Consider the following 27,088-nt stretch of genomic DNA (forward strand, 5'->3'; position numbering starts at 1 on the left):
TCGAAGTCTTGACAAGCAAATTCAGATATTGCTGTTTACAATTGAGCCTATGGGTCAAAAAGTGTATGATCTTACATATGTACCCTGTGAATTCTGGATGTTTCCGTCAACATTTAATGCTGCAGTGACCACACAAGCGGTGCGCGCACCCCGCTGAATTACCGACAGTTGAATCCTTACTTCCCCTTTTCCCGTGAAAACTTAAGTCGATATAAGCCGTTATTTGATCCATAGGCTCAATTCGGTGGCCCCTGATAAAATTCGCTCAACTTTGGAGAGGCTGATTATAGGTATAAGACCTAATTTTGGCGGGACGATTATAATCCAAGTAACTCCACGGACTCCGATGATAAAACAATTATCTTCTATACTTATGCACAGGAGTTGACTGTCTTATTATCGGGGTTCGTAGAATTACTTGGATTATAATCGTCCCGGCAAAGTTGGGTTTTTTATAGTCGGCCACACCGAAGTTGAGTGAATTTCATTATTGGCCATGGAATTCGTAAGAATGGTTTACATCCGCACAATTCTTATAGGTACACTTGGGCGCGGTGGTAATGTAATGTTACGATTACAAAAATTGAGTTTGTTCCCCGGCCGACCGGCGGTGGCGCTGCGAGTTGATTCGGCATTGCCAACGTAAAATGAGCCGTCTCATCAAAATCACTGCGGCCAAGTGTGCAACGCCTACTGTTTATAATTGCATTATATCATACTATATGTATATCGTGCATGTTTACGTTGATGGCGAATATATTCTAATCATTTTTCGGTTTCTGTTTGTTACAGAGCGACGATCAACACGTTTTTGGTTATAGACCTGATCGGATGTTGTTGCGTGTACCTAGTGTTTATTGGTGAAAACGTTCGAAAGGTCATGGACGTCCAAATGGGTAGAGCACCAAATGATCCGTCTGATATAAGGCTATACATAGCAGCCCTTTTGCCGCTACTGATAGTCTTCTCCCTTATCAGGAACTTGAAATGGTTAGCACCGTTCTCCATGCTGGCCAATATTCTAATCGCCTCTGGTTTGGCAATTACGTTTTATTACATATTCAAAGCCCCTGAGCCAGTTGGTGATCTCCCGTTATTCGCACCTTGGGGCGAACTACCCATGTTCTTCGGTACTGCTATTTTCGCATTGGAAGGCATCGGTGTTGTAAGTATAAACGCATTTACGTAAAATTGATAAGAAAAAGAATTAAAAATAATGTATATTTCAATCAATCAGAAGTAAAAAATATATCTAAATAAAATGTTTCTTCCATTCCAGGTTATGCCCCTTGAGAACAACATGAAAACCCCTAACCACTTCATCGGATGTCCGGGCGTATTGAACATCGGGATGTTCTTCGTTGTTCTGCTCTACGCAGTCGTCGGTTTCTTCGGTTATCGTGCCTTCGGATCAGAAACCGCAGCCACAGTAACGCTAAACCTGCCGGACACGATTCTCGCCGATTCTGTGAAGATCATGATCGCTATTGCGATATTCTTCACCTACGGTCTTCAGTTTTACGTGCCCGTTGAGATAATATGGAAAAATATCAAGCACCGTTTCGGAGCTAGGAAATTGACCGCAGAATACTGCCTGCGAATTTCGCTAGTTATTTTCACCGTAGTCGTCGCCATATTGATACCAAATTTGGGTCCCTTCATATCCCTAGTCGGTGCCGTATGCTTGTCAACCCTCGGTCTCATGTTTCCATCCGTAATCGAACTGGTCACTGTATGGGAGGCCGATAACGGGCTTGGAAGATTCAAATGGCGGTTATGGAAGAACATCGCTATCATTGCCTTTGGTGTACTTGGTTTTGTTACCGGTACATACGTCAGTGTAAAAGACATAGTAAATGCTAAATAGGTAAAAGGGTAATGGAAACTAGCTGATTTTTACATCGGTTATCAAGGTCGCTTCGAGGTAGAGCTCAGGATTAATTGATTCGGTTTTTTCTTTTCTCGACAAACTTACCTCGAGAATATTAAATTCGCGGTGCCGCGGGCCGATCCCTGCACCCCACGGATTAATTGGTCAAGCGGCGTCTATAATATGGAACGGCACCGCGGTGCCCGGGTATTGCTTAATAAATGAAATACGAAGACAGACTAAAAACACAAGCGCATCAATTCTCTCTCTTTGTCGTTTAACCACCCATCTCTACACACATACGCACACACACATAAAACATCATTGTACCAAGAAGCGAAAAGTATACAACACACCAAGCTCCACCTGTCGCTAATCATTAGAATACTAGAAACGTATTATTTTTGTTTCATTTTGCTTTTTGATACGTTTTTATGGAGTACAGTTTTTTGCCTCGAGAGTATTATTATTTTCTTTATAACCAATTTGGATTCCTATTTTCACTATACAGTGCGCTTTTTTTTTTTCACTTTGCATGCTAACTTATTAAAACCACGTGATTCTTATATACTATATATATATATATATATATAGAGAGAGAGAGAGAGAGAGAGTATACATATACTTACATTCTTTGTTGCGTACACGATAAATTGCATACGAGAAAGAGAGAAAGAGAGAAAGAAAGAGAGGGAGAGAGAGAGAGATAGTAAGACATAGAGCGCGAAGATACACGTGAATCTTTTTACGATTGATGTTTGCTGAGGCAAACGGAAGCAGAATTGATAAAACCGTCGTTAAACAATAGTTGCAAATACGCAAAGCAACGATACGTGCATGCAAGTATGATACACGGATTAGAGGATAGAAGGAGGACAATAAGAGAGAAAAAAAAAAATCAAGACCTTTAGCCTTTGCAAATTCTTCCCGAAGTGAAAAATAAGTCAGTGGAGAAATATACAGTAAAAAAAAAAAAAAAAAATAACGGCTACCGCTGGTAAAAAATACAGATGTGAGGGTCTCAAGTCAAATACTTAAAAAAAAAAGAAGATCAACAGAAAGAGATTAAAGATAGATTTGCGAATTTTGATACGTAGTTTATCTTTATTTTTGCTTTTTTCCAAAAAAAATTTCATCACAATGAAATAAATATTCGGTTATTCATTGAAGGAAGAAAAAACAAAAAATATACAAAGAAAACAAGACAATATTACAGAAACGTATACGTCCGTGGTTTTTCCTTGGTAATAGATGATATATTCAAAAGAGATATATTATATACTATATTATATTAGGTATATACAGAAATGATGTACTTTGAATAGACAGAGAAAGGGAGAGTGAGAGAAAAAAAAAAAAAATTATCTGCGAAGAAAAGATTCACGTAAAGTATATAATATATATATATATATTCCATAGAAATTGACCGGAATCTCAGACCGATGATTAATGAAAGCAAATGAAAATAAAAAGTAACATATAAAAATTCATGGCGCCGCCGTTCGGGGCCTTATATATAATTGTTCTCTTTTTGTACATATATATACGTGCTCTTATACATATACGCGAATGAATGATGCATCTTGACATTGTATACATATATGCGTATGCGTGCGCATATTTGTAAGTGTATAAGTATATACATTTTCTTTTAGACTAGAAGCGATCTTGCCTTGTACGAAGCGTAGACATGAAATTGTAGTAGCTAAGTTTTAGTTAGCTTACTACCTGGGCAATTTTCTCATGACTCGTTCGCGGCCACCCGGTTTCACTTTCTACCGATTTTATGCTCGTATTAAACGATCGGGGGACCCTGAACTTGGCACGAAAAAGGGCTCAGCGCGTCAAGGCAAACCCTAAGGCCCCTCTGTGATTGGCTGCAGGGCGGAGCGGGAGCTGTTCCACAACCCTGTGGCAAATTCATTTAAGTTCATTCTTTTTACACACGTAAAAATATACCTTTCTGTCTATGCTATGGTTTCCCCGTTTGCATTTTATCGCGTGATAATTCGTTAATATTTCACATTTACCTTATTTATTTTTGAAATATGGCCAAAAATAAAACAAGTACGAATATTAATGTCAACGCGACAACAATTGACGAACTCACGCGAAGGAATCGAACTAGAAACTAGAGAGTAAAGCTAACGAATTCCCTGACCGACGACTTGGCGACGTCTGTAGATATTTTACAAAATTATATCACACGATGATACCTAATAACCTTCGATCGGTCGAACTTTCGTAAGAGTATAAATATTTTCGGTATTAACATATAACAACGAGCACACTTTCTGCAGCGTTTTTTTTTTTCGTATCCGCAGGGGAATTTCGTTAGCCGAAAAGACTATATTTGCTTCTAGATTAGCACTGTATATTAGGTTTAGATATAAATATATATATGAATACACACACATATATATATATATATATATTTTTTTTTTCATAAGTCGATAGGACATAGAACGTTTGAATATTTAATTAGATTATTAATTCATAGCTATATCATCATCAGTTTCGGAAGTTCGCTGTCTTTCTTTTTCTTTTGTTTTCCTATAACGAAAATTAGGACAGCGACGATCGAAACTCGTGCACGGGACATGATTATCGTAGATTACATCTATACACAGCATAGAAAAAGTATTAATTATTATTATAATATGTCGCGTCGTTTGCCGAGGATGTCATCCGTGTATGAAATTTTTTTCTGCATTTTTTTCCCCCTACTATCATTCTTACATCGTTTTACACAATCTCTTCGGTATTCAAACACGTGTATCATTGTAGTATTGTTTAGTTAAATTGTTTATATCTACATCCCATATTCTGAAGCTGGAAAACATTTTCGCGATAAGATGCAAAATATTATTACAATTGCGCAGAAAACTAAACGAGAGGTAAAATTCATACATCCAAAAACTTGCTTTAAACTTTGGTATAAGAAAAAAAAAAAAAAAAAACAAAAAAAAAAAAACAACGTTCGATCTGAAGAAATAAGAAAAGTAAAAGAAAGTAATAATCATAATAGAGAAATAGCTATCTACTAATTGAACGAGTATTAGTTTAGAGATTTCGTAATTATTTTTTATTCGTGCCTTGACTATATAGATAGAGAAAAGATGTACAATTTCGCCTCCATAACGAAAATTGAAAAAAAAAAAAAAAACAAACAATAACAAGAAAAAAAATCACGTCGCACACGCGTAATATACGACAGAAAAGCCAGATTATTGCGAGGAAAAAAGAAAACGCATGAAATTTTGTTACTCCTAAAATCGTTGTTGTTCCTTGTATACATAAATAGATATACTTATATACAAATGTAATGTACAAACCGTAAAAAAAAAAAAAAAACAAACAGCGTTTCGAGGCTTTGCGATGTATTTTTTTTCTTTCCTCCGTAAAAACGCTGACGTGATAGTTGGGCAGCGTGCCTTCTGAAAGTAGATTTTTGAAATAAAAACGAGAGAAAAAAATAAGAAAGAAAAAAACAAACAAACAAAAAGTAATACATAAGAAACGAAAAAAAAAAAAAAAATATTACGGATCGAAGTTTGTCTAAAATTAAGAAATAAAACGCCCTTCTTGGCGTGTAACTTGAACGTGTGACAAGTTACCGTTGAAGTATTGGCATTTTCCTAGTGAGAATCGTACAAAAAGAGAAAGAAAAAAAAAAAAAAAAACAGAATTAATAAAATAAAAATCTACGTTTATAGGTTACGAAAGAAGACACGTATGTTGTATATTTTTGCATAGACAAGTCTCGGAGAAATAAATTATTACAGATCTCCGTTTGTTTGCGTATAAAAATCGAACGTTAACGGCCTTGTTCGCAGGATAAAGGAGAAGTGGAAAAAAAGAGGCAAAAATTAATACGAAAATTGACAAAGTTCCGCAAGGTACGCCACTGCACTGATGTATGATAGTCGTAACAATACATTTATTATTTCAATTTTCACTGCTTAATTTATTTCCTGGAGAATTTAAGCTATACAGAGACACTCTAAAACCTTGATACACGCGTAACAAAATTCACCGAATGATTATATGATTAATGCATGTTGAATGTCAATTTTGGGAGCCGGAATAATATACATATATACATAATAATGACGATGCCTCCAATTATTCGCATACTTATAGCCTAGAGCCTCTTTATCATTAGCCGAAGGACTTGTAGATCTTAATAACTTACCATTTCACGCTGGATATATAGACAATACAATAACTACACTGCCATCGTATATCGTTCGTCGTTCGAACTGCTTTACTAGATTGGCCGAATTCTGTAATTGAAATAGAATTTTGAAAAAATGCTCATTTCGATCTGCCGTACAGCCAACATTTTGCCTGTAATGCTTTTACGCTTCGATTAATATTCGTTAAAATTAACGTGTTCCAAGATGATATCGTCGTGCAGTGGCGATGCCTGATGTTTAGATAGTTGTGTTTTTACAGATGTAGATATATACCTGTTTTGTGTATACGGTTATTTTATTAATTATTATACTTATATATTGTATTTAAATAAATAATCGATTGATTTCCAGTAAACAACTGCTGCTGCACTCCTTATTCTTTTCGCCTCGTCGCTAATCCAAAACTAATTCCTTCGTTTTCAGCTACCGGTTGAAGTCGTTAAAATGCACTTGAAATTAGCGTATCTGAACGGAATAAAAACATAATAAAAAAATATTAATCAGAACTGATACCTCGTATTATTTTATGCACAAATAGCATTCAATGAATAGAAATGTCGAAGGATAATCTGTGATCGGTATCGCTATTTTTATATACTAGGACAATTAATATTCAATGTCAAGACCTCGAAGTTCTGACAAGGAACGATTGTGGGTCGAGTATTATTTCCTTCTTCCCCTCCATACGGATCACTTCTGATCGGTAAATATAAATACAATTACAATGACAACCGCGAGTTTACGATCGGGGTATAAGTAACATATCGCAGTTGCGAACGAGGAAAATTGAAGCCGGTCCCGGGTTCGCTTGCGTAATGTTTACTCATTTGCTTGAACCTATAGAATTAAGCGGGTCGTATCGAATACCGGATCCGTTCGACTTGCGTAACCGAGGCTTCGTCGAAAAAACGTCTGAATAACAATAGATATAGCTAAGTTGCAGGTTTTTACGTAATCGCAGTGTTTTGCCGCCTGCGCGATGACAACCGACAATACGTCGGTGCAACCGAAAATGCGTACACTGTTGCATCAGGGGCCTTGCGGCGCTTACCCGCATCATCATGTATTATGTTTAGTGATTATTATAGATAAGAAAGTATTATACATGAGAATCAGAGATAAGGTAAATCGCTAAGGACGAATAACTCGTTAAAGCAAACGACCATATGAAGCAATTATTCGTCTGTCGAAACAACTTAAATGGATTTGTTTATTTCTTTACTTGCGTCCTCCTCAAGTGCATGCATAAACAAGATCTATGTTGTCCTCTAAAACGCCGGCAGATCGTGAATGGAATTGAGCATTATCGGATTACGAATTGACGTCATAGTAACGCTATACCAAAATTGGGACCGGTAAGTGGTCGGATTGCAAACAGCTAATGACCACAGATACACTTTTTCCTTGTCCCCATTCCTCTTAGAAGTTATATACTAATAATTGTAACACGCATTGAACTGAGAATAGACACACATTTTTCAATAATGTGGAGTGTAATATAATTTGTAGATGTGTGGTACACAGTTTTGCAGATCTAACATGTATTATATCATCTTATACACACGTGTCAAGACACAATTAGCGGTCGATGCCTTCTGGCTATAAAGATATTTTTCCCGAATCTTTTCTGTTTACCAAATTAGTATCCGCGCTGCGTCGACAGTTTTGATAAGTCATAAAAACACACCACATTCGGCATAAATTATTTTATAATCAAAATTTATTCCATCTTTACATTCGGTCATACTATTTTGCATCACTAAAAACGACGTTGCAATCCTCCTTTTATTGTATCGAGGTATTCTCCGAGCGAGTAAACACGATGCACATCAAATGTGAATAGCATAATCTTAAATGAATCTCTGGTAGACGCCACGTCACGGTGCAGTTATCGGCGAGTTATACGCATATGTAGTCACATTCCTTCAGTTGCATCCAAGAACGTGTAGCTGAACGGGCTGCCGCGTTTCAATTTGTTGAGGCAGGGTGCTCGTTTCCAACGATCAGCTTTGCATAGGTTTAAGGGTATATAGTACTTCTACTCTTACCCACCGAGCAAACTGACCATTTTCTTGATATATTAAATAAACAAACGAATGGAAAATGTTGAAATTTTAACGGTACGTCGCTCTTTCGTAGCAGAATTCCGTAAAGTTACTCATATTCCGAAAATCGTCAATAAAATGTGTGGTTTTATGACCCATCTCACATTTCCCACATTCACCGCATTTCAGGGGGCCAGTTTATTTAATAAAGGAAGAAAAAGACTGAGCTTGCTCGCTCGGTAAATGTAGTACTGCTACAAGAGCTAAATACATGCGTGCATAAAAATTTTTGCTAACGCCGTGCTTCTATTTCGGATTCATCGAAAATAGAAACGCCGCTTGCGCACAGTGCGGGACGCATGCTTACACTCAGGTATTTGTATGCACGTTATACCTGCTTATTTCTCGGTATCCCCCTACCGAGCATGACACATACAACCTTCTTGTAAGCTGCACGGCTAGCGCCAGCTCTCAGGCATCTTGGAGCCAACAGACGGCCTCGAACGTTGTTTGTCCCAAGATCGCATTCGCCGCCGTTGCTCTTGTCGCAAACCAGCGTAGCGCAACTTTACTTTTCCACGTCGTTATCAAATTTCCAATGAAACCTGGTGACTGGCACGCGACGGTACGGTTTATAAATTGTTTGGAAATCCCAATTTCGTTTAGTGATTGATCGTAAATTAATGGACGGTGGATGAAACGTGACAATATTTTACGGTTTATGTACCTGGATACATCTCTGAATGAACTTATACCTGCGAAGTGAAGAACCGTTATAAAAGGTAGTACAAAGGATACTGTATAATAATATACAGTATTTATCTACCCAGTGACCACAGTGAAGTGAGTCGAATAATCGGTATCTTAGTTCACTTAACATATACATTCTTATCGTTCCGTGGAATGTGCGATATTCTACGTAATACCGAAGAATAAATTGATCGAGAATAGAAAAATATTTTGCTTACTTATTGCATTGTTGTATTTCATCAAAGAGTCGCTTTCAAGCTGATAAAACTTCAATTAATAGATCATAAAACACGGTTGCTGCGTTTTCGATCGAAAATCCATTTCAAATTTCGAATGATTCGAATTTCTCCGGTTAAATTTTAGACAGGCGCAGAACGAATGCGCAGTCGCTTGGTTGCCGCGTGTGGGAGTGGTTGACGGTTGATGGGGAGTTTGAGAGAGTCGTGTAGTGTAAGTGCGAGAAATTTCAACGTGGACAGAGGAATTTCCTCCGCTGAGAATTTCCCGGACGTGACGTTTGTTCGTTGGCGAAATAACGCAGATGTAAAACTAAGATAAAACGTGATTACGGTAGAAATCTGACGCTTACGATCGCGTGTATTTGGTATTGGCGATTAGTCGACCAGTGTGTGGAAAAACGTTCGAGACCTTTTAGAGAGCTTGTTACACAAGCCAATGCCGAGTGCTTCTAAGGAGTGCTTCGTACCTGTCCTCAAAACTGACTGTGGAAACTATGATACGTGGTGGTGATTTAAAATGCGAATACATGTGAATCAACGTGAACAAATACCGAGCCGCAACATGTCAAATGCTGAACTCAACATGCAGGACAAAAAAGACTTGGACAAGTTCACTAAATTCCTTGGTCTAAAGGCGGCGCAAATCATCGTGCAATCGAGGTTAGGCCAGAAAGTTAACACGAAATGCAAGCCGAATTCATCCGGCACTGATTGGGTAAGTTCACCTTTTACGATTTGCATTCGGTTTTCTTTTACTCAAGCAGAACGACGCTATAAATCCTCGTCATACGTAATCGACGCGCTTCATTCGTTGCTCGGCATAAATAAAACTAAAATTATTCCATGGCGACCCAACGTATGACTTACTTAGCATCAATTTAACATCTCAATTATATAGAATGAGACGGTTAATTCTTTCGATGTATGAACACGGAAGTCGTGTCACCGTCACAAGGCTTAAACGGAGTTCAACAGACTCTGAATATTGTGCCACGTTTGTTTATTCTGTATGTAGGAATGTGACAAGTATATTTCTATCGCTACCTCGAATAGTTTTCCTCCTTTTAAGTGTTGTTCGACGGCAAAGTTTTAGCTTTCGTAGAAAACAGTCTACCGTAATTAAACCTTATGAGTCATATTTCATTTTCTTTTTCATCGGCGCAACACGCTTTCATTCGGATCATAAATTTTTATTGTCCGGAGCCTTGAGGGTTTCAATGTCAGCTTCAACCATATGTTACTGCGACAAACAGTTAATAATTAGAATTGAAAAAGATTAATTGTTATTCTGTCTTGTACTGGATTAATTCAGTGCCCATGCATATAAATGTAAAAAAAAAATCTGTACAAACATGTGATAAATTTGTAGAGCGAGAGAGATAAAAAGATTTTGCATAATTCTCGTCGCAATCGGCTATGTAATCGTATTTGTCCAGGTGATGAGGCGTGGAATAAATTTCCGACTCTCCTTCGTTAAGTATGGATCACGTTTGTTTGTTGCAAAACGCTGAGATTGATTTTAAAGTCTATTCTTGATAATTTATACATCGATGTTTCAACTGTAATTCAAACATTTGTTTCCTGAGTTACGTAATCTTCTGCGATAGATCTGTTCACATCAGATTTCTGAGATCAAGTTCCATTTTGATGCGGTGCGCTTCTTTCACAAAATTTAAAAACAGTTCTATTATCATTTTATGGAACATGTGGAGAAAATGCGTAATTTCTTTACGTGACAAATCACGTGAGTTCCGTGAACTTTGAAAATCAATGTTTGCAACGAACGTCTTCTCTTTCTGTTACTTTATTCATGTTTATTACCTGTTAAGTATACATGTATAAATATTTGCCTTTCCTTCTCCTTACGTTACTCTCTAATTTTATAATTCAACTTGCTTACGTACAAAAGAGAAAATCTATACTTTATCATTACTAAGATACTGGCAATCGACATGCGGCATTCACACAGAGGTTGTAACTTTCTCAAACTCCGTCAAACATGGTGAATGAATATTTTCCGTACAACGGAATCACTTGTAATCTTGACGGACGTAATTAACAGAAATTACTTGTATTAAATAATACTGAGAAGTGATTAGTCTTAAAACGCGATTGGGTTTATTATGTTTAACGAATTCATTGGTCTCATGCGGATTAGTTAATGGGAGATATTAATTTTCCTTTCACTTTAGAGATTCCATCTCGGTATGAGAGACGACTGAAACATTCTTTAATAAGCACTCTGGATAATTTTTGGTCAGTGTTTTTTTAAACCCACAGCTAGTAATTTACAAGAAATTTTCCATTACTTGATTGAATTTGCGGTTTAATAATCTCAGGCATATCATTTTTCTTTTAAGTTCAACCTGGCGATACAAGACCTGCCCGAAGTTCTCACAGAGGCCAAGAAGGCTCTGTGCGGGGAAACAGTCAATTTCAGGATTCCTCTGTGTGTGGAAATATCTCTACGCACGATCGAAGGAGACACCATGGTCCTGGAGACATGGAGCCTTGGCGTCCTACCGGAACAAAGTGACCCCGAGGTCAGAATAACTTACACGGTTTATAACAGAATGGGTATTCTGTTGAAGTCCTTACTTTCCGTGACCAGGGTGACGCCGGCTTACAAACTGAGTCGGAGACAAGGACCCGATTCTTACGTTATTTGCTATAGGATTTACATGGGAGAGCCGCAGCTTCATACATTGGGTAAGTTTTCAATAGTCATTTGGCAAAGTTACAATAAATTCAAGGACTCAATTTTTTCTCTCACATCACACAATACCAATGCAACACCAAATTTGCAGTATTGTTGCTTCATTAATACAACGACGAAGTGTGAAAAAAGTTGTTTTCACGACACACTTTTGTTCGTTAGCTAACATTATGAGCCGTTCATAATTTGTAAATAAGAAAAAATAATTCAACTAGTTGTTTATCTCTTGGAACAAAAAATCCAGTATTTTGACTACGCTAGATAATGCAGGTGTACAGCAACTCATGTTTTATTCAATTCTAGGTGATAACTACAAGCACGTCAGAGTTGGCCAGGTCTATACTCCGGTTGGAACTATCCAAATATCTTTATCGTATAGAACCAAAATGACAATTTCTCCTACTCATACTGGTCGGGACCTTGTAATGCTGAAGAGTGATCACTTTCACTCAGATCTTAGCCCGAGACATGTTCGCTACCATCAAAGGTTTGTCTCAACGAAAATCTCGTACATAATGAAATGTTAAGATATTATTTATACTATTTAAAACAGGTTTATGTGTCAAGGCAGAAATTGCTACTGTTGCTCTTTCTGTTTTATTGATCTTGTAAACTTAGATCCAGGTTGTTGTTCCGAATACTGCTCACTTTATTTGACGTAATGACGTCTTTTCTTTTTGACCTTACACCTCGCTTGTTACTGAAACCTGCGTCATAAGCATAATATGCATACTTCAAATAACTGACAACATTACTCGACAGTTTATTGTTGCATAATTTCATTGAACAGAACTGCTGTGGTCATAGCTTAACCAAACGTTCATGAATTTACAGATTATTTTTAGCCATTAGTAAACTTTTCACATTTTCCTTTATTCATTCCTTCTTTCTCTTTACCTATTGCTAATAAGTTGCGGTTGTGCAATTTTTCACTCAAATCTGTAAGTCAAGTGTAACTTTGTGGGAAAATTTAAAGACGACTTAAGCTAACAACGGAATATTTTTATGTTTTTAGCGAAGAGAACAATACTTCCTTGAGTGACACGGCAAAAGTTGGCGCATTCGCAGTTAACAAGAAAGTGACTGTGAATGAAGAGGATCTGGTTATACCAGATGTTCCGTTCAGTGCTCTTCTGACTCCACGTCAGACTTCTCCACCGCCAATTCCATCCACTGAAGAGCCAGTAATCCCGCCTCCGTCAGGAACTACTGCACCACAAACGGACAACAATAATGGCAACTCGGAAAAAACCTTAAATGGCAATTCGACGCCGAAATGTAATTCGCAAAATGGATCGAGGCGGAGCAGCTGTTCTATGATGAGCGCAAACGACGATTTCATTATGGTAGACTTGGTAATTACTTATTTTTGTTGCATTAACACTTTCGCTTAATTATCTATTAATTTTCTCACCAAAGATTAACACAAATGCTATGTTTGTGCAAAAATATCAAACTCTCAATATCATCATTTAACATCTGTGATGAAATTTATAAACATCAAATTTTTTAGGGAAAAACTAGTTACCATAGCCTAATTTGAGTCGTGCTCTTTGGCCTAATAATTTATGTTTCCATATGTCAAGTCAGAGAATGGGAAGGTGATCGACTGATAATACTGTGTCAAACGTTTACTGCTGTATAAAGTGACGGTAGTAATTCACTGCCAAACAGGCAAATGAATAAAAATGAATACCAGGAAATCAATCTATTAACATTGCTTTGAAATGTCGTGGACCTTTGGCCAAGATAATAATTGCAAACTCATTTTACTGCATGAATAAATAGTAGCTGATAAGTACCCAGCTGGATGCAATAGTTGAATGAATTCCATCAGGTTGTGGGCCGCTGTTGAATAACTTAACAATGAATTACGTTCGAAACCAAAGCGAATGTGAATAATAATAGCGATACCCATTAATGCGATAACATAAACTGGTTTAAGAAAAGTGCATTCTATGCGTGTCGTGATGTTGAGTTAACTCTAATTTTGCAAGCATATTGAGTTGTTTAAAAATTTTTTCTATTGAATTAAATTCATTGTAAACATTATTATCTTTATTTACATTATTCAGATCTTATCATTGATGCAAAAGTGAAAATGATGGCATCGTATATTTTTTTCAGAAAACACCATTCGCTGGTACGAACGCGAACAGTGATCTTGGCACATTTTATCGAGAGTGTCAAAGCGCCCCGCAGCTTCAAGCTTTCACTGAAGAGAGAACACTTGCTGAGCAAGTAGGAGATCTTACGGAGCAGTTGGAAACATTTGAGACACACATGCATCATTATGAAGATGTTTTATCGTCGCTTTGCCACACAGAGAACAATAACTGAAATAAATTAAAACAAAAGATAGGTAACATTTGGTGGATCATTTTTAGCAGTAATTCCAAAGAATTCGGTTAAAGGAATTTCAAACAATCAAATTGTTTTTATTAAATTTTAAGCGTATTTATGTATTGTTTGATTAGACGGAGATGATATAAAAAAAATTAACGATGTTGAACGGTCGATATGAATATACTTATATGTATATAATTAAAATTTAACATGTTACAAGCTTATAAGTGCGATTTTGCAAAACCAAAATACTTGACCAGTTGATTGTTTTCAGATAACAATTTCAAACATACGAATATTTTAACATTATGACACACAACGTGTGGTTAATTTGCAGAGACGATTTTTTTTTATCGTATCACAAGTCTCAAATATTGCGATCTTATTCTCCTTGGCTAAGTCCGAAATGAGTAATTAGAGACGAATCTTTTATTTATATTCATTCACGCTAAACGCCAGAAGTAAAATTCTTTGTACTTGCAAATCGCACGGCGCTAGTAGCATTTAATTGCGACATGCACGTGTGAAGGATAATTAGATTCAGGACAAAAATGAATTCTATCACATTACATCACATGCGAAATAAAGGCCATTTACCAATAGTCTGATCAACTCCTACTCTTCCTCACTCTTTTTCTCTTCCATTCGTTCTTGTTCTGTCTGACGATAACAGGGTTTTATAGAACTCTAACTATTCGCTTATACATACTTTAGACATCTGTCAGGTTGGTTCATTTTGTTTTCTCATAAACGTTAGACTTTTCTGTCTAAAGTCGTAAACTTCAGAAAACTCGAATAAAATTATTTAAGATTTACGATATGACCTGATTTAATATTGTTTGTTGAAAATTATTTATTTTTCTACTTTGGAATTTATTTTTTGGTTCATAAATTATTACTGTAAATACCTTACTTTCTATGATATGAATTATGTTGTATATGATATGTTTTAAACAAGTGATTTGAGTTACGTATATAGTATACACACGCATACGTATTGATATTGTGAATCAATTTTTATGAGATGTTTTTACAAGCAGCAACTTTCCGTGTAACCGGTCGAAGGTTAATATGGTACGATATCGAGTTAGTATGTAGAATTATGTACAGAATCATATTTTTATTTTTTGATTTTATAACCAAATTATAAATGGATGATTTTAAACATATAAGGAATGAATGTCAAATGTATCAGTCAAAACAGTTTATTTCATGAGACTATTGAAATCTCGTTAACAAATCAGAATCAGAATCAGATTAACAATGAAGAAAGTTCGCAACGTCAACGTTTGCTTTTTCAATTAGACATGTGATATATTCTGAAATTGACAAGAGCATTGAAAGCGAGATGTTGAACGGAGATCGACATTGATTGGGCATCTGTTATTATATTGAGACTGTTTAAAAATAAAAGAACTTTTGTCAGCATGAATTCACAATTACAACAAGTATAGCTTTATGTACATTATACAGATATAGAAATGTGTCGCACGTATCAGTATAAATTGCTTATGGTACATAATAGAAACTCTGAATCATAATATGTCTTGTGACTTTTACTGCAACTCGTTATTAATTAAGCTACTCTATAAATCTATTCAGATGCTATATCGACGTGATTTTGCCCAAGGAAACAATTGAGCATAGTTTCAATTTCTTTCAAGTATAGTCGACAGTCGCGGATTCGGGACAGATTTTTCGGTGGGTGAAATTAAAATTTAAATTGAGAATCATTTTATAAAAATTGATAAGTACTCGTGATTGTATTTAAAAAATTCATACAATTCGTTTATCGATTTCAGATCAAGGTTAGGTTTGCTAAAAATTATTGTTGAATTCTGTTCTAACAACCAATACTTGAGAGGAGTCAGTACCAAAAGCCTTGACACAAAAAATTGTACCAAATCGCTCCGAAGCGATCAGTTTTTTTTTATTCTGAGAAAATCAATAGAACAGAAGTCACCTGTGCTGTCTATATTCAAATGACATTTATATGACACAAATATATTTTCAAAATTTCAAAAGTATTGTGGTTAAGTTTATTTTAATGATTAAGAATTGAAACGAAAATTCTGAAGTCACATAAAAACTACAAGGCAATGACTCGCCTCGTGTACCAACTCGCCCCGGTCTTCCCTATGGTCTAATGAACCTTTCTGAGATTACTAAGAATTGTTAATATACAATAAATCATTGCGTTGTGTAATTTCACGATTTCCATTAATTCCATGAATGTATTTTAAAGTAACGTGAATAAAATATTGAACAATTTTATAAAATCAAAGTTTGAAGGCTCGTTTTCATGCAACAATATATTGCGAGCAATATTTTTTATTGATGCTTAATTGATAAATTATCGAAATTAGAACTTAATAATTATATTTATTGAAATATTGGTGACACAATATTTTATCTTGTTAAGATAGTTTTGAAAACTTATTTTATAGTTGTACAACATATTTAGGTAACGTTAGGTGAGTAGAAAAATATGTATCGTACTATTGGTTCATGAAAACGAGCCTTGATATTTGAAGACTTAATTTGTATCAAAGAATGACAAAGAATTATATGCTATAACCATTTCCGTAAAATGGAAAAATCTTGAATCTTTCAAAGATTGAGTTATGCCTGCGTTAGTACATTAAGAAAATGATACAACAATGCAGACTGTGAAATATGGGCTGAGACAAGTACATGATATTTTCAAACAAATTCCAGGAGTAAAGCCATACATTATTTGTATTGATGATATTTTTTTTTGAAATATAAGTACGAGGTGGATTACCGACTTTTAAAACCATCAGAGCCACGGGGCACAATGACGCATGGTGATTTTGATCTAACAGTACGCTGTTTGAATACGACGGAAATTCTAAGCCAATTGGTATTAAAATCATCGTCTCTCAGTTTGGTTACTATGATTCTGGAGCCAAGGATCTAATTTACTTTTTATTATTAACAGTTCGAAGCACAGTATTAGACGATAATTTAGAAGACATTCTAGATCATTATTATAAGTCAATTACCAACTCACTGACTTCGTTCAAGGTTGACACGGAAAAATTTATTAGAAAAGGCTTTGATGTCAAGGTGAAGAAATCTCGGCCACTTAAATTTGGGCATTGTATTCTGATGACGAGTACAATACATTTAGCCATCGGGGCGGTGAAAATGTGAAAGACCTAAGCAAAGATGTAACTGTGAAAAGTCCAAACTCGAAACCTTCCTGTTTCTGAACCAAAAACTCTTCGATCCAGGTTTGAGCGTCACTTCCTAGTCTAATTGGACCCCAAAGAATTCTGAAGAGGCAAGAAAAACGCCGCAACACCAGCAGCAGAGAAATCACCAACGAAATCTGACGTTTTTTGGCTGTAACTTTTTATTCGTTGCTCGCAGCGTATTGGGACTGCAACCATTCGTTTTCTCTCACATAATTACGTCGGAATAGTGCCACAATGAATTTATTCCAGCAATTTTCAGAATCACCAAAATTTTCGCTAAAAATGCAAAGGGGTTAGTCTTACTTTTTTTTTGATTTTTCAACCAAGAAATTTTTCGTCTCAGATTCGACTTGTATGACCAGTTTCTGACTCATTGGACCCCCAGGAACTCAGAAAACGCAGCGAAAGGAGCGTTGCATGAACAGGAGAGAAGTTACGATGGAAAAAGCACCTCCTGAAAAATGTCGAAAACACAGGTTCACGTCTTTTGGCTGTAACTCTTGTTCTGTTGATCGCAGCCTATTGAAACTGCGCCCAATCGATTTCTCTCGCAAAATTACGTCGGAACAGTGCATGGAAGAATTTATTCCGGCACTTTTCAAAATCGCCAAAATTTTCGTCAAAAATGCAAAGGGGTTAGCCTTGCTTTTTTTTCATTTTTCGACCGAAAAATTTTTGGTCTCAGATTCGATATGTGTGACCCTTTTCTGACTAATTGGACCCCCAGGAACTCAGAAAACGCAGCGAAAGGAGCGTTGGATGAACAGGAGAGAAGTTACGAAGGAAAAAGCACCTGCTGAAAAATGTCGAAAACACAGGTTCACGTTTTTTGGCTGTAACTCTTGTTCTGTTGATCGCAGCCTATTGAAACTGCGCCCAATCGATTTCTCTCGCAAAATTACGTCGGAACAGTGCATGGAAGAATTTATTCCGGCACTTTTCAAAATCGCCAAAATTTTCGTCAAAAATGCAAAGGGGTTAGCCTTACTTTTTTTTCATTTTTCGAACGAAAAATTTTTGGTCTCAGATTCGATTTGTGTGACCCTTTTCTGACTAATTGGACCCCCAGGAACTCAGAAAACGCAGCGAAAGGAGCGTTGGATGAACAGGAGAGAAGTTACGAAGGAAAAAGCACCTGCTGAAAAATGTCGAAAACACAGGTTCACGTTTTTTGGCTGTAACTCTTGTTCTGTTGATCGCAGCCTATTGGGACTGCGCCCAATCGATTTCTCTCGCAAAATTACGTCGGAACAGTGCATGAAAGAATTTATTCCGGCACTTTTCAAAATCGCCAAAATTTTCGCCAAAAATGCAAAGGGGTTAACCTTCCTTTTTTTTTGACCAAAAAAATTTTCGTCTCAGAATTGATTCGTATGACTCTCGCCCGACCAATTGGACCCCCAGGAACTCAGAAAACGCAGCGAAAGGAGAGTTGCATGAACAGGAGAGAAGTTACGAAGGAAAAAGCACCTCCTGAAAAATGTCGAAAACACAGGTTCACGTCTTTTGGCTGTAACTCTTGTTCTGTTGATCGCAGCCTATTGAAACTGCGCCCAATCGATTTCTCTCGCAAAATTACGTCGGAACAGTGCATGGAAGAATTTATTCCGGCACTTTTCAAAATCGCCAAAATTTTCGTCAAAAATGCAAAGGGGTTAGCCTTGCTTTTTTTTCATTTTTCGACCGAAAAATTTTTGGTCTCAGATTCGATTTGTGTGACCCTTTTCTGACTAATTGGACCCCCAGGAACTCAGAAAACGCAGCGAAAGGAGCGTTGGATGAACAGGAGAGATGGTACGAAGGAAAAAGCACCTGCTGAAAAATGTCGAAAACACAGGTTCACGTTTTTTGGCTGTAACTCTTGTTCTGTTGATCGCAGCCTATTGAAACTGCGCCCAATCGATTTCTCTCGCAAAATTACGTCGGAACAGTGCATGGAAGAATTTATTCCGGCACTTTTCAAAATCGCCAAAATTTTCGTCAAAAATGCAAAGGGGTTAGCCTTGCTTTTTTTTCATTTTTCGACCGAAAAATTTTTGGTCTCAGATTCGATTTGTGTGACCCTTTTCTGACTAATTGGACCCCCAGGAACTCAGAAAACGCAGCGAAAGGAGCGTTGGATGAACAGGAGAGAAGTTACGTAGGAAAAAGCACCTCCTGAAAAATGTCGAAAACACAGGTTCACGTTTTTTGGCTGTAACTCTTGTTCTGTTGATCGCAGCCTATTGGGACTGCGCCCAATCGATTTCTCTCGCAAAATTACGTCGGAACAGTGCATGGAAGAATTTATTCCGGCACTTTTCAAAATCGCCAAAATTTTCGTCAAAAATGCAAAGGGGTTAGCCTTACTTTTTTTTCATTTTTCGAACGAAAAATTTTTGGTCTCAGATTCGATTTGTGTGACCCTTTTCTGACTAATTGGACCCCCAGGAACTCAGAAAACGCAGCGAAAGGAGCGTTGGATGAACAGGAGAGAAGTTACGAAGGAAAAAGCACCTGCTGAAAAATGTCGAAAACACAGGTTCACGTTTTTTGGCTGTAACTCTTGTTCTGTTGATCGCAGCCTATTGGGACTGCGCCCAATCGATTTCTCTCGCAAAATTACGTCGGAACAGTGCATGAAAGAATTTATTCCGGCACTTTTCAAAATCGCCAAAATTTTCGCCAAAAATGCAAAGGGGTTAACCTTCCTTTTTTTTTGACCAAAAAAATTTTCGTCTCAGAATTGATTCGTATGACTCTTGCCCGACCAATTGGACCCCCAGGAACTCAGAAAACGCAGCGAAAGGAGCGTTGCATGAACAGGAGAGAAGTTACGATGGAAAAAGCACCTCCTGAAAAATGTCGAAAACACAGGTTCACGTCTTTTGGCTGTAACTCTTGTTCTGTTGATCGCAGCCTATTGAAACTGCGCCCAATCGATTTCTCTCGCAAAATTACGTCGGAACAGTGCATGGAAGAATTTATTCCGGCACTTTTCAAAATCGCCAAAATTTTCGTCAAAAATGCAAAGGGGTTAGCCTTGCTTTTTTTTCATTTTTCGACCGAAAAATTTTTGGTCTCAGATTCGATATGTGTGACCCTTTTCTGACTAATTGGACCCCCAGGAACTCAGAAAACGCAGCGAAAGGAGCGTTGGATGAACAGGAGAGAAGTTACGAAGGAAAAAGCACCTGCTGAAAAATGTCGAAAACACAGGTTCACGTTTTTTGGCTGTAACTCTTGTTCTGTTGATCGCAGCCTATTGAAACTGCGCCCAATCGATTTCTCTCGCAAAATTACGTCGGAACAGTGCATGGAAGAATTTATTCCGGCACTTTTCAAAATCGCCAAAATTTTCGTCAAAAATGCAAAGGGGTTAGCCTTACTTTTTTTTCATTTTTCGAACGAAAAATTTTTGGTCTCAGATTCGATTTGTGTGACCCTTTTCTGACTAATTGGACCCCCAGGAACTCAGAAAACGCAGCGAAAGGAGCGTTGGATGAACAGGAGAGAAGTTACGAAGGAAAAAGCACCTGCTGAAAAATGTCGAAAACACAGGTTCACGTTTTTTGGCTGTAACTCTTGTTCTGTTGATCGCAGCCTATTGAAACTGCGCCCAATCGATTTCTCTCGCAAAATTACGTCGGAACAGTGCATGGAAGAATTTATTCCGGCACTTTTCAAAATCGCCAAAATTTTCGTCAAAAATGCAAAGGGGTTAGCCTTGCTTTTTTTTCATTTTTCGACCGAAAAATTTTTGGTCTCAGATTCGATTTGTGTGACCCTTTTCTGACTAATTGGACCCCCAGGAACTCAGAAAACGCAGCGAAAGGAGCGTTGGATGAACAGGAGAGAAGTTACGAAGGAAAAAGCACCTGCTGAAAAATGTCGAAAACACAGGTTCACGTTTTTTGGCTGTAACTCTTGTTCTGTTGATCGCAGCCTATTGGGACTGCGCCCAATCGATTTCTCTCGCAAAATTACGTCGGAACAGTGCATGAAAGAATTTATTCCGGCACTTTTCAAAATCGCCAAAATTTTCGCCAAAAATGCAAAGGGGTTAACCTTCCTTTTTTTTTGACCAAAAAAATTTTCGTCTCAGAATTGATTCGTATGACTCTTGCCCGACCAATTGGACCCCCAGGAACTCAGAAAACGCAGCGAAAGGAGCGTTGCATGAACAGGAGAGAAGTTACGATGGAAAAAGCACCTCCTGAAAAATGTCGAAAACACAGGTTCACGTCTTTTGGCTGTAACTCTTGTTCTGTTGATCGCAGCCTATTGAAACTGCGCCCAATCGATTTCTCTCGCAAAATTACGTCGGAACAGTGCATGGAAGAATTTATTCCGGCACTTTTCAAAATCGCCAAAATTTTCGTCAAAAATGCAAAGGGGTTAGCCTTGCTTTTTTTTCATTTTTCGACCGAAAAATTTTTGGTCTCAGATTCGATATGTGTGACCCTTTTCTGACTAATTGGACCCCCAGGAACTCAGAAAACGCAGCGAAAGGAGCGTTGGATGAACAGGAGAGAAGTTACGTAGGAAAAAGCACCTCCTGAAAAATGTCGAAAACACAGGTTCACGTTTTTTGGCTGTAACTCTTGTTCTGTTGATCGCAGCCTATTGGGACTGCGCCCAATCGATTTCTCTCGCAAAATTACGTCGGAACAGTGCATGAAAGAATTTATTCCGGCACTTTTCAAAATCGCCAAAATTTTCGCCAAAAATGCAAAGGGGTTAACCTTCCTTTTTTTTTGACCAAAAAAATTTTCGTCTCAGAATTGATTCGTATGACTCTTGCCCGACCAATCGGACCCCCAGGAACTCAGAAAACGCAGCGAAAGGAGCGTTGGATGAACAGGAGAGAAGTTACGAAGGAAAAAGCACCTGCTGAAAAATGTCGAAAACACAGGTTCACGTCTTTTGGCTGTAACTCTTGTTCTGTTGATCGCAGCCTATTGGGACTGCGCCCAATCGATTTCTCTCGCAAAATTACGTCGGAACAGTGCATGAAAGAATTTATTCCGGCACTTTTCAAAATCGCCAAAATTTTCGCCAAAAATGCAAAGGGGTTAACCTTCCTTTTTTTTTGACCAAAAAAATTTTCGTCTCAGAATTGATTCGTATGACTCTCGCCCGACCAATTGGACCCCCAGGAACTCAGAAAACGCAGCGAAAGGAGAGTTGCATGAACAGGAGAGAAGTTACGAAGGAAAAAGCACCTCCTGAAAAATGTCGAAAACACAGGTTCACGTCTTTTGGCTGTAACTCTTGTTCTGTTGATCGCAGCCTATTGAAACTGCGCCCAATCGATTTCTCTCGCAAAATTACGTCGGAACAGTGCATGAAAGAATTTATTCCGGCACTTTTCAAAATCGCCAAAATTTTCGCCAAAAATGCAAAGGGGTTAACCTTCCTTTTTTTTCGAGCAAAAAAATTTTCGTTTCAGAATTGATTCGTACGACTCTTGCCCGACCAATTGGACCCCCAGGAACTCAGAAAACGCAGCGAATGGAGCGTTGGATAAACAGGAGAGAAGTTACGAAGGAAAAAGCACCCGCTGAAAAATGTCGAAAACACAGGTTCACGTCTTTTGGCTGTAACTCTTGTTCTGTTGATCGCAGCCTATTGGGACTGCGCCCAATCAATTTCTCTCGCAAAATTACGTCCGAACAGTGCATGGAAGAATTTATTCCGGCACTTTTTAAAATCGCCAAAATTTTTGTCAAAAATGCAAAGGGGTTAACCTTCCTTTTTTTTCGAGCAAAAAAATTTTCGTTTCAGAATTGGTTCGTACGACTCTTGCCCGACCAATTGGACCCCCAGGAACTCAGAAAACGCAGCGAAAGGAGCGTTGGATGAACAGGAGAGAAGTTACGAAGGAAAAAGCACCTGCTGAAAAATGTCGAAAACACAGGTTCACGTTTTTTGGCTGTAACTCTTGTTCTGTTGATCGCAGCCTATTGGGACTGCGCCCAATCGATTTCTCTCGCAAAATTACGTCGGAACAGTGCATGAAAGAATTTATTCCGGCACTTTTCAAAATCGCCAAAATTTTCGTCAAAAATGCAAAGGGGTTAGCCTTGCTTTTTTTTCATTTTTCGACCGAAAAATTTTTGGTCTCAGATTCGATATGTGTGACCCTTTTCTGACTAATTGGACCCCCAGGAACTCAGAAAACGCAGCGAAAGGAGCGTTGGATGAACAGGAGAGAAGTTACGTAGGAAAAAGCACCTCCTGAAAAATGTCGAAAACACAGGTTCACGTTTTTTGGCTGTAACTCTTGTTCTGTTGATCGCAGCCTATTGGGACTGCGCCCAATCGATTTCTCTCGCAAAATTACGTCGGAACAGTGCATGAAAGAATTTATTCCGGCACTTTTCAAAATCGCCAAAATTTTCGCCAAAAATGCAAAGGGGTTAACCTTCCTTTTTTTTTGACCAAAAAAATTTTCGTCTCAGAATTGATTCGTATGACTCTTGCCCGACCAATCGGACCCCCAGGAACTCAGAAAACGCAGCGAAAGGAGCGTTGGATGAACAGGAGAGAAGTTACGAAGGAAAAAGCACCTGCTGAAAAATGTCGAAAACACAGGTTCACGTCTTTTGGCTGTAACTCTTGTTCTGTTGATCGCAGCCTATTGGGACTGCGCCCAATCGATTTTTCTCGCAAAATTACGTCGGAACAGTGCATGGAAGAATTCATTCCGGCACTTTTCAAAATCGCCAAAATTTTCGCCAAAAATGCAAAGGGGTTAACCTTCCGTTTTTTTTGACCAAAAAAATTTTCGTCTCAGAATTGATTCGTATGACTCTTGCCCGACCAATCGGACCCCCAGGAACTCAGAAAACGCAGCGAAAGGAGCGTTGGATGAACAGGAGAGAAGTTACGAAGGAAAAAGCACCTGCTGAAAAATGTCGAAAACACAGGTTCACGTTTTTTGGCTGTAACTCTTGTTCTGTTGATCGCAGCCTATTGGGACTGCGCCCAATCGATTTCTCTCGCAAAATTACGTCGGAACAGTGCATGAAAGAATTTATTCCGGCACTTTTCAAAATCGCCAAAATTTTCGCCAAAAATGCAAAGGGGTTAACCTTCCTTTTTTTTTGACCAAAAAAATTTTCGTCTCAGAATTGATTCGTATGACTCTTGCCCGACCAATCGGACCCCCAGGAACTCAGAAAACGCAGCGAAAGGAGCGTTGGATGAACAGGAGAGAAGTTACGAAGGAAAAAGCACCTGCTGAAAAATGTCGAAAACACAGGTTCACGTCTTTTGGCTGTAACTCTTGTTCTGTTGATCGCAGCCTATTGGGACTGCGCCCAATCGATTTTTCTCGCAAAATTACGTCGGAACAGTGCATGGAAGAATTCATTCCGGCACTTTTCAAAATCGCCAAAATTTTCGCCAAAAATGCAAAGGGGTTAACCTTCCGTTTTTTTTGACCAAAAAAATTTTCGTCTCAGAATTGATTCGTATGACTCTTGCCCGACCAATCGGACCCCCAGGAACTCAGAAAACGCAGCGAAAGGAGCGTTGGATGAACAGGAGAGAAGTTACGAAGGAAAAAGCACCTGCTGAAAAATGTCGAAAACACAGGTTCACGTTTTTTGGCTGTAACTCTTGTTCTGTTGATCGCAGCCTATTGGGACTGCGTCCAATCGATTTCTCTCGCAAAATTACGTCGGAATAGTACCACGAAGAATTTATTCCAGCACTTCTCAAAATCGCCAAAATTTTTGCCAAAAATGCAAAGGGGTTAGCCTCACTTTTTTTTGATTTTTCAACCAAAAAATTTTTCGTCTCAGATTCGATTCGTATGCCCCATTTCTGACTATTGGATCCCCAGGAACTCAGAAAACGCAGCGAAAAGAGCAAAAGACAAGCAGCAGAGAAATTACGAACAAAATTCTGCGGTTTTTGGCTGTATCTCTTTAGGCGAATTCGGACTGCGTACAATCGATTCCCCAGGCAAAATTTTGCCGACACCGCGCATTTTAAAGTTTATTTCAGGACTATTGAAAATTATCTATAATATAACTAAGAATCCAAAGTGGTCAGCTATTCTTCTTTTCGAATGTTACGTCTTACAGTAAGTCCCTGAGCTGAGGGAGAGATCATAAGAGTTAATACTAAATCATCACATATTGTACTGGATTTTGATGAAAAGCGATGGGTTCAGCGATCGATCAATTTCTTTATTCTCAGATTAGAACTAGATCATTGCATCAGCCCAGTATTTTTTTATCTTATCAGCGAGTATCATACAGTGTTGTCAGCCGAGTGTAATTAACAAAAGACCTGAATTGCCAATTCCCATTGCGTTGACGAATTGTACGACAGGTCACGTCGTTCAGGCGTCTAATCGGCAAGCAGAAGTTTGAATTCAGTGCGCTCGCACCTGAGCAGGGTTTCCTGCAGATTTTCTTGTTTCTTGCGCGGCTGCGGATGTTATTATCGAACACCTCGAAACGACTGCAGACGCATAATGATGCCGCTGTGTTGGTGGGAGTGTGGAAGCGCATCATTGTACCAGAGCCGTAGAATCATTGTTATTTCAATCAAATTATTGTACATATTTTGAATATCATAAATAATAATGAACTAATTATTTCCGGTATCAACAATATGATACAAAAATCATTACGTGTATGTAACAAATAAACTACAAGGAAAGTTGCTGTAATTTCTTATGTCACCATCAAACACTAGTACTGTTAAATTCATAAAATACACTATTTCTGAATCCGTCAACTCGTGTCAGAAAACCACACATTTTGTCAATGACTTTCGGGATATGAATAACTTTCCTGTATTCTGCTACAAAAGAGCGATGCACCGACAAAATACGAACCCTTGCCGTTCGTTTGTGTATTTAATACAGGAAGACAAAGGGTGAGTTTGCTCGGTCGGTAAAGGCAGCAGTACAACGTGACCTGAAATGCTTCGTTCCATAGCCAAAAAATATCGTTGGTCCACTTCCCTCAATCCGCATGCAGTGAGTTCCTGGAGCATGCAACGCGCCTGAAAACGCCGGCTCGCCTCGATCGGGCTTGATCCGAAAATTTGAAACGCGCTTCAACGTTTCGCCGAAGGGTATTTCGCGTGTCGAGGATTGGGCGGCGGGCCCCGGGCGATCCAGAGATGGAATATAATCAGCCAGCCGCTCCGCTCGGCGGGTTCCAGGGATGACAGCCCGAGGCTGGGACCGCCGCCGGCCTCACGGATATTGAGTTCGGAGTAACCATGGCAACTACCTCGAGGCGTCACACAGCTCGAGAATTCGTCTGTCCATCCGTTCATTCGCTGGTTCAGTCCGCTCGTCGACCGCGGCCTGCTCTCGTCCAGTCCTCTTACTCTCTCTCTCTCTCTCTCTATCTCTCTATATCTTTCTTATATTAATTTATTTAATTATCTATTCTTCTTTTCTTTCTTTCTTTATTCATTTTATACACCACTTCTTCATTCTATACTTATTTATTTTTATCCACCTACTCGCTCATCTATAATTTCGTTCTTTTTTCTCCTACTTCTACTAGTTCGGTGCTAATTTTAATTTAATTTTGTGCTTCCTCACTAACTCGGTCATAAATTATTCATTCAATTGTTTTGTCTATGTACTGTTCATATTCCCGTTCGAGGGGACTTTTCCCAGGTCGAATAAACACTTCTCGATCTCCCCCCCCCCCCGCCCCTCCCTCTCCCTTTCCACCCCTCATC

The 27,088-nt window shown here is 38.3% G+C and overlaps 2 protein-coding genes and 1 long non-coding RNA gene across 6 annotated transcripts in view; 2 read left to right on the plus strand and 1 right to left on the minus strand.

The window, feature by feature from the left end:
* The window catches only part of LOC107220157 (proton-coupled amino acid transporter-like protein pathetic), a 34,754-nt gene extending 29,907 nt beyond the window's left edge, over positions 1-4,847 (plus strand). For all 3 annotated transcript variants that reach the window (XM_046732363.1, XM_015658623.2, XM_046732364.1), the window contains 2 exons: positions 793-1,165; positions 1,280-4,847. In XM_046732363.1, coding sequence (XP_046588319.1) covers positions 793-1,165; positions 1,280-1,867 — 961 coding nt within the window. In that variant the 3' untranslated portion in view covers positions 1,868-4,847. The remainder of the gene's footprint in view (positions 1-792; positions 1,166-1,279) is intronic.
* Positions 4,848-5,630: 783 nt separating this feature from the next.
* LOC124293082 lies at positions 5,631-6,814 on the minus strand. Its single transcript, XR_006902992.1, has 2 exons — positions 6,696-6,814; positions 5,631-6,534 (listed from the first exon to the last, which is right to left on the minus strand). It is a non-coding gene; the product is annotated as an uncharacterized LOC124293082 (long non-coding RNA).
* Positions 6,815-8,579: 1,765 nt separating this feature from the next.
* Positions 8,580-15,706, plus strand: LOC107220158 (autophagy-related protein 13 homolog). 2 transcript variants are annotated; one of them, XM_015658626.2, is made up of 5 exons: positions 8,580-9,818; positions 11,464-11,812; positions 12,123-12,306; positions 12,835-13,165; positions 13,947-15,706. In XM_015658626.2, the coding sequence occupies exons 1-5, from the start codon at positions 9,621-9,623 to the stop codon at positions 14,157-14,159; spliced, it is 1,275 nt and encodes a 424-aa protein (XP_015514112.1). In that variant the 5' UTR covers positions 8,580-9,620; the 3' UTR covers positions 14,160-15,706. The 2 variants fall into 2 exon arrangements, with proteins under 2 accessions (XP_015514112.1, XP_015514110.1); XM_015658624.2 differs by having other exon boundaries at positions 8,581-9,818; positions 12,835-13,174.
* The last annotated feature ends 11,382 nt before the right edge of the window (positions 15,707-27,088 follow it).

This window comes from Neodiprion lecontei, chromosome 2, assembly GCF_021901455.1.
Source record: "Neodiprion lecontei isolate iyNeoLeco1 chromosome 2, iyNeoLeco1.1, whole genome shotgun sequence".
Lineage (NCBI taxonomy): Eukaryota > Metazoa > Arthropoda > Insecta > Hymenoptera > Diprionidae > Neodiprion > Neodiprion lecontei.

Coding starts and splice junctions, on each gene's coding strand:
- LOC107220158 (XM_015658624.2), top strand. CDS start 9,621: ATGCGAATACATGTGAATCAACGTGAACAAATACCGAGCCGCAACATG. Junction 11,813..12,122: donor GCCGCAGCTTCATACATTGG/GTAAGTTTTCAA, acceptor ATTCAATTCTAG/GTGATAACTACAAGCACGTC. Junction 13,175..13,946: donor ATTTCATTATGGTAGACTTG/GTAATTACTTAT, acceptor TATTTTTTTCAG/AAAACACCATTCGCTGGTAC.